Source organism: Erpetoichthys calabaricus, chromosome 4 (genome assembly GCF_900747795.2).
Source record: "Erpetoichthys calabaricus chromosome 4, fErpCal1.3, whole genome shotgun sequence".
Lineage (NCBI taxonomy): Eukaryota > Metazoa > Chordata > Cladistia > Polypteriformes > Polypteridae > Erpetoichthys > Erpetoichthys calabaricus.
This window is the reverse complement of record NC_041397.2, coordinates 2738722-2751449: the sequence shown is the minus strand read 5'-3', so window position 1 is coordinate 2751449 and position 12728 is coordinate 2738722. Positions and strand designations below refer to the sequence as shown.

Genomic DNA, 12728 nt, shown 5'->3' with positions numbered 1-12728 from the left:
GTTGAATTTTGCTCACATCTTGTTTTCTTTATGTATGCAATGCCTTTCGGGAAGTGTCACAACTGCCAGTGTTGTGCCGATGACGTCTCAGATGTGACAACACACACACACACACACACACACACACATATATATATATATATATATACATACATAAAGTCGCATGAAAAAGTTTGGGAACCCCTCTTAATTCTTTGGATTTCTGTTTCTCATTGACTGAACTTCCTTTTAATATGTGACATTCCTTATGGACACAGCAGTATTTCAGCAGTGACAATAAGTTTATTGGATTAACAGAAAATATGCAATATGCATCATAACAAAATTAGACAGGTGCATAAATGTGGGCCCAAAGATTTTTAGTGACGTAGTATTTAGTTGTATGAAATTAAATCAAATGTGAAAAACTCGTCTGTGCAGAAATGTGGGTCCCCTTGTCATTGTGCTGATTTGAATGCCTGTCACTGCTGAATGCTGATTGGTTGATGAGCTCATTAAGCCCTGAACTTCATAGACAGGTGTGTCCCATCATGAGATATAAAGGTATTTAAGGTGGTCAATTACAAGTTGTGCTTCCTTCCCTTTGACTCTCCTCTGAAGAGTGACAGCATGGGATCCTCAAAGCAACTCTCTAAAGATCTGAACACAAAGATTGTTGAGTCTCCTGGTTTAGGGGAAGGCCACAAAAAGCCATCTCAGAGGTTTAAACTGTCAGTTTCTGTAACTGTAAGGAATGGAATCAGGAAATGGAAGGCCACAGGCACAGTTGCTGTTAAACCAGCAGGTCTGGTAGGCCAAGAAAAATACAAGAGAGGCATATGAGCAGGTTTGTGAGAATAGTGACAGACAACCCACAGATCACCTCCAAAGACCTGCAAGAACATCTTGCTGCAGATGGTGTATCTGTACATCGTTCTGCAATTCAGAGCAATTTGCACAAAGAACATCTGTATGGCAGGGTGATGAGCAAGAAGCCCTTTCTGCACTCACGCCACAAACAGAGTCGCTTGTTGTATGCCAATGCTCATTTAGACAAGCCAGATTAATTTTGGAACAAAGTGCTTTGGACTGATGAGACAAAAATGGAGTTATTTGGTCAGAACAAAAAGCTCTTTTCATGGCAGAAGAAGAACACCGCATTCCAAGAAAAACATCTGCTACCTCCTGTCAAATTTGGTGGAGGTTCCATCATGCTGTGGGGCTGTGTGGCCAGTTCAGGGACTGGGGCCCTTGTTAAAGTCGAGGGTCGGATGAATTCAACCCAATATCAACAAATTCTTCAGGATAATGTTCAAGCATCAGTCACAAAGTTGAAGTTACGCAGGGCTTGGATATTCCAACAAGACAATGACCCAAAACACAGTTGGAAATCTACAAAGCCATTCATGCAGAGTGAGAAGTACAATGTTCTGGAATGGCCGTCATAGTCCCCTGACTTGAATATCAGCGAAAATCTATGGGATGATTTGAAGCAGGCTGTCGATTGAATTGAACTGAACTGGAGAGATTTTGTATGAAGAATGGTCAACAATACCTCCATCCAGAATCAGACACTCATCAGAGGCTATAGGAGGACAGCGTCTAGAGGACAAACGGAGGCTCAGCTAAGTATTGATGTCATATCTCTGTTGGGGGGCCCACTTTTATGCACCTGTCTAATTTTGTTATGATGAATATTTCATATTTTCTGTCAATCTAATAAACTTAATGTCCCTGCTGAAATCCTAATGTTTCCAGAAGGCATGTTTGATATGAAAAGGAAGTTCAGCCAATGAGAAACAAAAAGCCAAAGAATTAAGAGGGGTTCCCAGACTTTTTCTTATGACTGTATCTGGTTTACTGCATGAATTGGTCCTAAAAAGTGATGTGATCTTCATCGAAGTCACAGGTAACTGATCTACACAATGAGTTTAAGCCAATGACACACAAAAAATTCTACTCTTTCATGTCTTTATTTTACAAACGCATTCAACGTTCACAGTGGTAGTGGAAAAAGTAAGTGAACCTTGGGATTTAATAACTGGTTGACCCTCTGCCAGCAATGACCTCAACCAGGCTCTTCCTGTAACTGCAGATCAGACCTGCACATCGTGCGCGGGGGGGGTATTTGAGGCCATTCTTCCCTGCAGAACTGCCTTAACTCTTCCATATTCTCCGGTTGTCTTCTGTGTATGGCTCTCTCTCCAAGTTATTCAATAGGATTGAGATCTGGGATCTGACTGGGCCACTCCAAAAGGCCAAGTTTGTTCTTCTGAAGCCATCGTGCTGTGGATTTGCTGCAATGTTTGGGGTTATTGTCCTATTGTATCACCCAGCCTCTTGTTGGCAGACAGACACCCTCACATTATCCTGGAGAATTTGTTGATAAACTTGTGAATTCATTTTCCCCTCAATGATGGCAAGCCGTCGAAGTCCTGATGCAGCAATGCAGGCCCAAATCATGATGTTCCCTCCACCATACTTTACTGTAGGGATGATGTTTTGATGTTGATATGCAGTGCCCTTTTTACACCAAATGAAGTTCTGTTTGTTCCTCCCAAATAGTTCAATTTTGGTTTCATCACTCCACATGACATTTTCCCAGTACCGTTGTGGAGTGTCCAAGTGCTTGTTCAGCAATGTTCCTTTTTGATAGCAGTGGCTTCCTTTTTGGTGTCCTGCCATGGACTCCTTTCTTCTTCTTCAATGTTTTGCGTATAGTTGACTCATGAACAGACATGTCAGCCAGTTCTAATGACTTCTTCAAGTCCTTTGCTGTAACCCTAGGGTTCTTCTTTACCTCATTGCTGACTTTGCGTTGTGCTCTTGGGGTCATCTTGGCAGGTCTACCCACTTCTAGGCAGAGTAGCCACAATACTAAACTGTCTCCATTTATAGACATCTTGCCTAACAGTAGACTTGAGGAATATCTCAAATCTTTGAGATGACTTTGTAACCCTTTCCAGCCTTATATAGATGAACAATTCTCCATCGTAACTCTTCAGACAGCTCTTTTGTGCGAGGTGTGATTCCCATCTGGATAAGCTTCTTGTTAAAAGCTCAAACTTTAGAGTGTTTTTGATCAATCAAAGTCATTCAAGGCCGCACCTCTGAACTTGTTTCATTAAATGGACTCCAGGTGTGTGAAATTCGGACTGCAGTGAGCTTTTGAAAAAGTCATTAGCTTAGGGGTCACTTACTTTTCCAGCCTTCAGTTTCACAGTTTGAATAATTTGTTCAATATGGTCAAATATTCTCTGAAAATCAGTGTATCTGTAGCTATAGGAGAAAGTGTTTGTTCATTATTGTGACTGACATGAAGATACAGCCATGTTTTATATGGGAATTAGACATAAATCGAGAGAATTCCTAGGGGTTCACATACTTTTTACTTTGACTGTAGTAGGACAGAGCCAGCCGGAAATCACAAAGAAGACTATAGTCTGTAAGGTCCAAGAGAAAGTAAACCTCGGGTCATGAGGAAAAGGACCTATCATGAATCTTCAGTCCTGGGCCAGATGACCACCCTGGGACTAGTGTGAAGGTCTGTGTGCGTGTGAATAATAAAACATTTATTTCTTTTTTTTTTTTCATAGTCATTGAAAAGAATCATGACTGCATCTAAAGAAGAACTGACCCTCTGCCCAGGACTCGGACCACAGAAGGTGAGTTCAAAGTGTACCTCCAGGATATCATCACTGTAGCAGTGAAGTGTCAGTTAAAGGTCTCTATTGAACCGTCATACACACGAGGTAACGCTGAACCACAGAAGGCCTACTTGGTGATGTTACTAAGTTGGCCGTCATCTCCGTTATAAACCCAAGCCCACTGATTATTGTCCTGAGTGCTCAACATGTAGAGCAGAAGGCCTGGTAGAACTAAGGAGGGAAGCCTTCAATGCGTTGCTTATTACAAAAATAAAGTATCCATCCCCTGGAAGTTTCCACATCTGCTGTTATACAGCATTTAATTTGGCTTTTATTGACACTGATCAGCAGAAAAAGACTCTTTAATGTCAAAGAGAAACAATATCTCTGCCAAGTGATCTAAATCAATCACAAATCTAAAACACAAAATAATTAAACTCCAGTTCATTTTCAGTAGCCCTGACCGCCGTGTGTGTGTGTGCGCACAGTCCTGTCTCTCTCTCTGTCAGCTTTGACATTTATTCACCTTTCTTCTTTGCCAGGCTGCTCAAACTCTTACCAGATAGCATGGAGATCATGAGTGGCCAGCCTTTATCAAGTCCAGACACAAACGTTCCATTGGATTGAGATCTGGCCTCTTCTCACCCACTCCATGACATTAACACTGTTGTTCTGAAGCCATTCCTGTGTAGCTTTAGGTTTACTCTTGGGGTTGTTGTGTTGCTCAAACACAGATCATCTCCCAGAGTGCAGGCATCTTGCATCAGGTTTTCTTCCAAAATGTCCTCATATTTTTTCAGAATTCATCTTCTTCTCACAAGCTTTCCAGGGCCTGCTGCAGAAAAGCATCTGCACAACCTGACGCTGCTACGTACCGCCGTGCTTCACAGTGAGGATGCTGTATTGTTGTTGGCAATGTGCTGTTCAGGTTATGTCTGATCAGACCATAGTGTAACGGCTGACCCCTTACCCAGCTGGCAGCCACACTACCAGGACCCGTGGCCTGGATAAATTACTGAGGAGAACCTACTTCTACCAAGCCGTACCTCTGAAAAATAATATCCCACAATTGATGGTTTAAATACTAGCAAACAAAAGCAGATATGTAAAGTAAGTGCAGAAATATATTAAATAAAACACAATGACAAATACAAAAATACAAATCCCCGACATAAAATATATCTTTGTATGTATGTATGTATGTATGTATGTGTGTGTGTGTGTATATATATATATATATATATATATATATATATATATATATATATATATATATATATATATATACACACATATACAGTATGTATGTATATATGTTTGTATGTATATGTATGTATGTTTGTATATATGTATTCCTCCACCAAACCAGCAAAGTGAAAAATACTACATATTCAATAACAAAACCTCCATTGCCCTGCACACATATAACAAACACACAATACAAATAGTAACAAACAACAGATGATTACTGAAATGTCAATGAACATGAAATTGAGTTCAGGTAAATAACTGTCCAGAATACTGATGGTGGATCAAAATGGTTGGGTTTGATTCTCCTGAATAAAACAGAACAATCTCACCGTGCTTCCTCTGCGAATGGCGGATAATAATGTCCAGCCCCTGGGGTTTCTGGTGATGACTGTGTTGTAGTGATTCCGGCTGAATGAGAAGCAAACTGGAACAAGGCGCAATGTAAACAATGGCAGTAAAATGACGATCGGTTGTTGTTGTTTGAAATCTCCATCTCTCTCCTTCTTCTGTCCCTGCCTAAATAACAATAAGCCGGATATAACTGGCAAAACTCCGGTACTGACGTATCCAGGGGTCGCTGCCTCCCCGCAACACCCCTTCCCGCTTCTCATTACGGGGACGACATTTAAACAAACACATATTAGTTTAGACAGGGTGCTGTGACGAGACGCGACTGGGCACAAACACTATAAACAAGAATGTGGCCCCGCTACAATAGCACCACCTTCTCGTTTGTTTCTTTGCCACTCTCCCATCAAGCTGCGACTGGTGAAGCACCTGGACACAGTGGTTGTGGGGTCTGGGTGGTCTCATGGCCTGGGACCCCTTACAGATTTTGTTTTTTTTTTGTTCTCTGCCTAATCTTATATTTATTATATATATTGTGAAAGGCACTATGTAGCGCCCGACCCGGCACAGACTGATGCAGAGGCACATACTTAAATAAGCAGACTTTTATCTCTCTTCAGCCATGGGGCACGCCTTCCCCGTGTCCCACAGTCCCAAAATACTCACAGTAATCACAACAACCCTTCTTCTCGCACCACCACTCCTCCTCAGGCTTAGTCCTCCTCCTCCCGACTCTGGCTCCTGAGTGGTGGTGGCTGGCCCTTTTTATAACCCATCTGGAAGCGTTCCAGGTGCTTGACCACCTGGTCCTAATTGCACTTTCCGGGTGGGGCTGTAGATTCGTCCAGTCGGGCTGTTGGAAGGAGACAGCCCCCCCTAGCGGCCACCCCGGGCCCCAACCAAGCTATGGAGGACTCCATCTCCCATGGAGCCCTGCGGGAGGTTGAGGAATAAGCGTCGGCCAGGGAGGCTGCCACCAAGTGCCGCGGGGGAGGTATTGAGCTGTCCATGGCTGCTCCCCCGGAACCTCGGTTTGCGAGTAACTTGGTTTACAAGTGTTTTGCAAGATGAGCTAAAATTTGTAATAAATTTTGACTTGATAAACAAGCGAGGTCTTGCAGTACGAGTAGTATGTATACGCTTTGTCTGCTGAGCGTCATGTGATCACAACTGAGCTGATGGCTCCTATTCTCCGTCTGAGTCGGCGTGCCTCACTCATATAGTCAACATCTGTACACATGTATACTGTTTACTACAGCATTGTGCGTGTGTGTGTGTGTGTGCTGTAACGTGCGAGTCCCCGTCTTGCACCCGAAAACACGAAGCTGAGTCTCAGTACTTTAGCAACACCAGCTTTATTCATCTTGAGACAGCAACAGCGAGGTTATTTATTGTAGCGGGATCTGCCACTCTCCTATACACAGACACAGCAGTCAGGTAGGGTCCGGCCAAGTAGTACTGTGCCCTGCGCATTTATAATGTTCCTTGTTTCTTGTATCACCCATCGATGGCAGGCGCTTATAGCATGTCCGCGATCTTTTTGGATTCGCTTTTACGGCGAACTGCTACAGCGCTGGGAGACTGCGACTGCTTTGGGATGCTCTTCTGCTTGTCGTCCCGTTGGGTGGAATCCCACAAGAGTTTAGAAACTCACTCACACCAGCCATGATTTTTTTCAAAGGTAAAGTGCACGTTAATTTGTTTTATGTAGTTTTACTTTATATTTTGCATTAATCATTTTTATATGAATAGTTTTGGGTTGTGGAACGAATCATCTGAGTTTCCATTATTTCTTACTGGGAAATTTGCTTTGATACACAAGTGCTCTGGACTGTGAGCACGTTTCCGGAACGAATTATTCTCACAACCCGAGGTTCCACTGTAAATATATATATATATATATATATATATATAATGATCCAGCTGGGTACAAAACAGGAAACCGTATTATAGAAGAAAGGTTATGCCATAAATATAGCACTTCTCTTAAGGGGTTATATAAAGGACAAGAAATACATTTTATCATAGTGAATAATAAAATAACCGCGTCAGCTTTTAAGCATAAGCTCAGAAGGATATGAGACTCGGACACATGCCAGCTGCACGCTCATTGGACCAGGGTTCAAATTCAACTCTTACAACATGCAGAAATTACAAAATCCTTGACAGTAACCCGGTTAAGGGTTTACATGACCACATAATCGGTTCTTCTTGGAGAAGTCTACGTCTGATAATCCGGCTTCTCGGAGACTAATAACCAATTTCTCTTACAGTATGTGACATTTCAAACATCAGGCTTCTGTGAATAAACCGGTTATCGAAGCACACATGTGAACCCGCTAATGTTTTGAAACCCAAGTCATGTGATCTCCATTGAATTACCGATGAGACGTCTTAAACCAATGGGCACTACACCACTGATCTGGCCTATTAAAAGGGGTGACTGTTTACGAGGTCAGTTATTTTGTGTTGATTAATTTTGACCAGTTTGCGGAGATCAGTTTCCACTGTGACAATAAAGAGTCGTCTTCTGTTTTCACCGTGTGAAGAAATCCAAATGAAATCCACTGGGATTCCATGTTGTACAACAATAGAAGATGCTGCATTTACAGTGCATCCGGAAAGTATTCACAGCACATCACTTTTTCCACATTTTGTTATGTTACAGCCTTATTCCAAAATGGATTAAATTCATTTTTTTCCTCAGAATTCTACACACAACACCCCATAATGACAACGTGAAAAAAGTTTACTTGAGGTTTTTGCAAATTTATTAAAAATAAAGAAAAACAGAGAAAGCACATGTACATAAGTGTTCACAGCCTTTGCCGTGAAGCTCCAAATTGAGCTCAGGTACATCCTGTTTCTCCTGATCATCCTTGAGATGTTTCTGCAGCTTCATTGGAGTCCACCTGTGGTAAATTCAGTTGACTGGACCTGATTTGGAAAGGCACACACCTGTCTATATAAGGTCCCACAGTTGACAGTTCATGTCAGAGCACAAACCAAGCATGAAGTCAAAGGAATTGGCTGTAGACCTCCGAGACAGGATTGTCTCGAGGCACAAATCTGGAGAAGGTTACAAAAAAATTTCTGCTGCTTTGAAGGTCCCAATGAGCACAGTGGCCTCCATCATCCATAAGTGGAAGACGTTCGAAACCACCAGCACTCTTCCTAGAGCTGTCCGGCCATCTAAACTGGGCGATTGGGAGAGAAGGGCCTTAGTCAGGGAGGTGACCAAGAACCCGATGGTCACTCTGTCAGAGCTCCAGAGGTCCTCTGTGGAGAGAGGAGAACCTTCCAGAAGGACAACCATCTCTGCAGCGATCCACCAATCAGGCCTGTATGGTAGAGTGGCCAGACGGAAGACACTCCTTAGTAAAAGGCACATGGCAGCCCGCCTGGAGTTTACCAAAAGGTACCTGAAGGACTCTCAGACCATGAGAAAGAAAATTCTCTGGTCTGATGAGACAAAGATTGAACTCTTTGGTGTGAATGCCAGGCGTCACATTTAGAGGAAACCAGACACCGCTCATCACCAGGCCAATACCATCCCTACAGTGAAGCATGGTGGTGGCAGCATCATGCTGTGGGGATGTTTTTCAGCGGCAGGGACTGGCAGACTAGTCAGGATAAAGGGAAAGATGACTGCAGCAATGTACAGAGACATCCTGGATGAAAACCTGCTCCAGAGCGCTCTTGACCTCAGACTGGGGCGACGGTTCATCTTTCAGCAGGACAACGACCCTAAGCACACAGCCAAGATATCAAAGGAGTGGCTTCAGGACAACTCTGTGAATGTCCTTGAGTGGCCCAGCCAGAGCCCAGACTTGAATCTGATTGAACATCTCTGGAGAGATCTTAAAATGGCTGTGCACCGACGCTTCCCATCCAACCTGATGGAGCTTGAGAGGTGCTGCAAAGAGGAATGGGCCAAACTGGCCAAGGATAGGTGTGCCAAGCTTGTGGCATCATATTCAAAAAGACTTGAGGCTGGAATTGCTGCCAAAGGGGCATCGACAAAGTATTGAGCAAAGGCTGTGAATACTTATGGACATGGGATTTCTCAGTTTTTTTATTTTTAATAAATTTGCAAAAACCTCAAGTAAACTTTTTTCACATTGTTATTATGGGGTGTTGTGTGTAGAATTCTGAGGAAAAAAATGAATTTAATCCATTTTGGAATAAGGCTGTAACGTAACAAAATGTGGAGAAAGTGATGCGCTGTGCATTGTAGATAAGTGACTTTCAAGACACTCTGAGCGCCTTACATAGAGAGGAGAGTCACTTCAGCCACCACCAATGTGCAGCATCCACCTGGCTGATGCAATGGCGGCCACTTAGCTCCAGTCACCTGTTAGTTAATAGGTGGTGAAGAGGGGAGTTAGAAAGTTTTAGTAAGCCAACTAAAGAATGGGGATGATTAGGAGGTCTGGATGGGCAATTTCTCCTGGACATCGGGTTACATCCTACTCTTTAACAAAGATGACCCGAGACCTTTTAATGACCACAGAGAGTCAGGACCTCGGGTTTATGTCTCATCTCTAAAGACGCCACACTCTAAAGGTTCACACTCGGATCACAGGCTAAGCGCCACCTGACTGGTCTCACCAGCAGCGACCCAAGCTTTTTCCTAGATGGTCTCCCATCCAAGTACTGGCCGGTCCCAAACATCCTTAGCGTCAGGCGGATGACCAGTTCTGAAGTGCAGGACGTGTGACTGCTGACAGTAAAACCTGATAAACTTTAAGGGGGGGATACTTTTTACGGGCTCCGTATGTACAGTACAGTTCATTGTGTTTCCCTTTTTGTATGTATTCACTTTTTAAAATCAAATCGCCTTTTATTGTCAATTCACTATATGTGCAGGACATACAGGAGAATCGAAATGCTGTTTCTCTCTCATCTTTGCAGTACAATAAAGTATAACATATAAGATAAATAACGTTAGATCTTGTAAAGTAGACCTGTGTACAATGTGCAATAGCCATTAGTGTAAAAGCCAATTACAGTTAAAAACAAGAAGGTGCATTCTAGAGTAGCTTATGAGATGTACAAAGAGACAGACAGTTAGCAGCAGATGTAATATGGAGTCTTTATACAATACCAGCTGAGGTGGGCACTTGTAGATAGTGACTCTTGTTATGGTCCAGGGGCAGGTAGTGGACAGAGTTCAGCATCCTGACAGCCTGGTGGATGAAGCTGTTAGACAGTCTTTTTTATAAAAACATAAGTGATGATTACTATGAGGGCACTAAAACATTTTTTTAAACAAGGAACCCCATAAGGCCGTGCCGAAATCTCCCCATTCTCTCAGGCCAAGGTGATCCTGCGATGCCACCCTGCCACCTTCACCCGTCGAAATCTGCATGTCACGCATTCCAGACTGGCATTAGCTCTAAGGGTTTGCTTGCTTAACTCTGTCAGTTTGTCTTTCTGTTGCTTATTAGGCTCGCAGGCTCCATGATGTCTTTAATCAGCCGTTTCTCAAATCCAGAAAGCAGAAGACCGAAGAAAAGACGCAAGCATAAGGAACACGGGAGTCGGAAAACACGTGAGGGGGGAATTGTGGGACACTGACTCGGGTCTCGTTTGTCAATTTTCATCGTCTGTTTCCTGGCCCGGGTGTTTCAGACTTGGCACACTGACTGGCATTCACACTTCACATCAGGGGTCTGTGCGGTTTAGAGGCGACGCTGTGCCCTGTTGGCTTTTATTTCTTCTCCAAGGTTTGCTCCGACTTGCAAAGTTGCATTTTAAGATTCGCGTCTTTTTGTTTTTTCTTTCCATTTCATTTCATCGACTCGAGAATTGCAGCGTTTGAGTGAAGCAGGCTGGGGTTTCTCGACGTTCTTTTTGCAGGGTTAGAAATGAAACTGAAAGCGACAGTTAGGTGGCCGAGTCTATTTTAATTATGTCAAAGGAAAAGAATGAATTCAGACTTACTGTCTTGTCATCATGTTTTTAAAGTTCCACGCACCGCAGCGGCTGCACTTATTCTCTGTGTACGATTGTTTTTCTTTTTCTCTCTTTCAATAAACATATTTTATTACTTTCTTGATGCGAATGAAGTTGGGACTTTTAATTGGCTCTATCGTTTATTTAGGACTCATTTTTCCAGATTTTTTTAAATTTTGAAATATATGCAAAAAGCAAAATCGTCATCGGTGTAGAGCAGAACCCGCTGGAGCGGCTGTGCCTCAAATCACCAGGCCTCAACGTTTGCCCCTGCTAGACGGGGCACTAAGGCAAAGTGACCTCGGTATTGTTAGGAGAAAAAGAAACAATAAAAACGCAAAGCCATTAAAAACAAAGGCAGTAGAGGTCTGTGCTGTGAGCTTGGAGTAAATGGCGTCTAAGTAAGAAAGGAAGGGTCAATTGAGACCCCCCGAGTTAGCTGGCTGGATGTTGACTCCCGTTGCCTCTCTTTGATTTGCTGCTGGTTAAAGAAAATGAAACAAGTAGGGGATCTGAATCTAACAAAAATAAAATCAAAGTACGGCCAGTTCAAGTAACAGCAACAGCAGTGGGTTATGAAGAAAGAATGTGGCTGACTGGAAACCTGCAGCCTCCATGAGAGCTCAGACGTCACCCCGATCTGCAGGGGTTAACTCGACTCGACTCGACTGCAGAAGTAGCTTATGAGATGTACAGACAGACAGACAGTTAGCAGCAGATGTAATGAGGAGTCTTTATATAATGCCAGCTGAGGTAGAGTACTTGGTAGATAGTGACTCTTGTTACGGTCCAGGGGCAGCGGGGGACTGTAGTGGACAGACTCCTGACAGCTTGGTGGATGAAGCTGATAGTCTTTTTAATAAAAAACATAAGTGATGATTACTATAAGGGTACCTTTCACGAAGCACACATCCCCTCACATTTATTGGTGAGAAAGGCCCTCATAGCAGCACTTCAGCTTTAAGGACTCCATTTCCCAGCTGCCCCGAGAGTGTTGCCCCTGATTGGTCACTGGAGGAGAATGCAGGGGCTGGAGGGAATCTTAAAAGGGAGCTGGCTAAGCAGTAAAGAGACCCCCGTCGTTTGTGTTTGTGTTCACCCGTCTGCCATCTCTGACTCGGGGTTGGGGGGGGGGGGGGGGGGGGGTAACTGATGTTTTGTATCGTTTCAAATTGGCGCACAAAGCCGATCGCTTCCCTTGATGGCGGGGTCTGTAGAGAGCTTCATGAAGACTTGCCGAGAGCTCACCAGCCTGATTGTGAAGTTCACATGGTGGGCCTGCGCTCGGCCTTTTTATTTTACTTACTGGTGTGTTCCCATTTTGGTCCGGCCAGGCCTCGAGTGTCTGTGCTGCTTGTTGCGCTCTTTCCGTTGCTTTGGCCAAGTTGGGTCCTCTTTAAAGATTTTATTTCTAGATAAGAGTGATCACATTTTGCATTTCTTGACCCGCCGTCAGCTGCTTTTCTTGCCCGCTGTCGTAGGATATTTTTGCACGCCGCCCACCTCTCATTCGCACCTCTGCCAGCACCTCTCATTGTTCTCAAA

The 12728-nt window shown here is 43.6% G+C and overlaps 1 protein-coding gene across 1 annotated transcript in view; it reads left to right on the top strand.

Annotated features, from left to right (window-relative positions):
• Positions 1–11286, top strand: part of LOC114641472 (excision repair cross-complementation group 1) — a 38339-nt gene extending 27053 nt beyond the window's left edge. The window contains exons 8-9 of the mRNA XM_051926359.1: positions 3576–3644; positions 10676–11286. Of these exons, the coding sequence (XP_051782319.1) occupies positions 3576–3644; positions 10676–10756 (150 nt within the window). The 3' untranslated portion in view covers positions 10757–11286. The remainder of the gene's footprint in view (positions 1–3575; positions 3645–10675) is intronic.
• The last annotated feature ends 1442 nt before the right edge of the window (positions 11287–12728 follow it).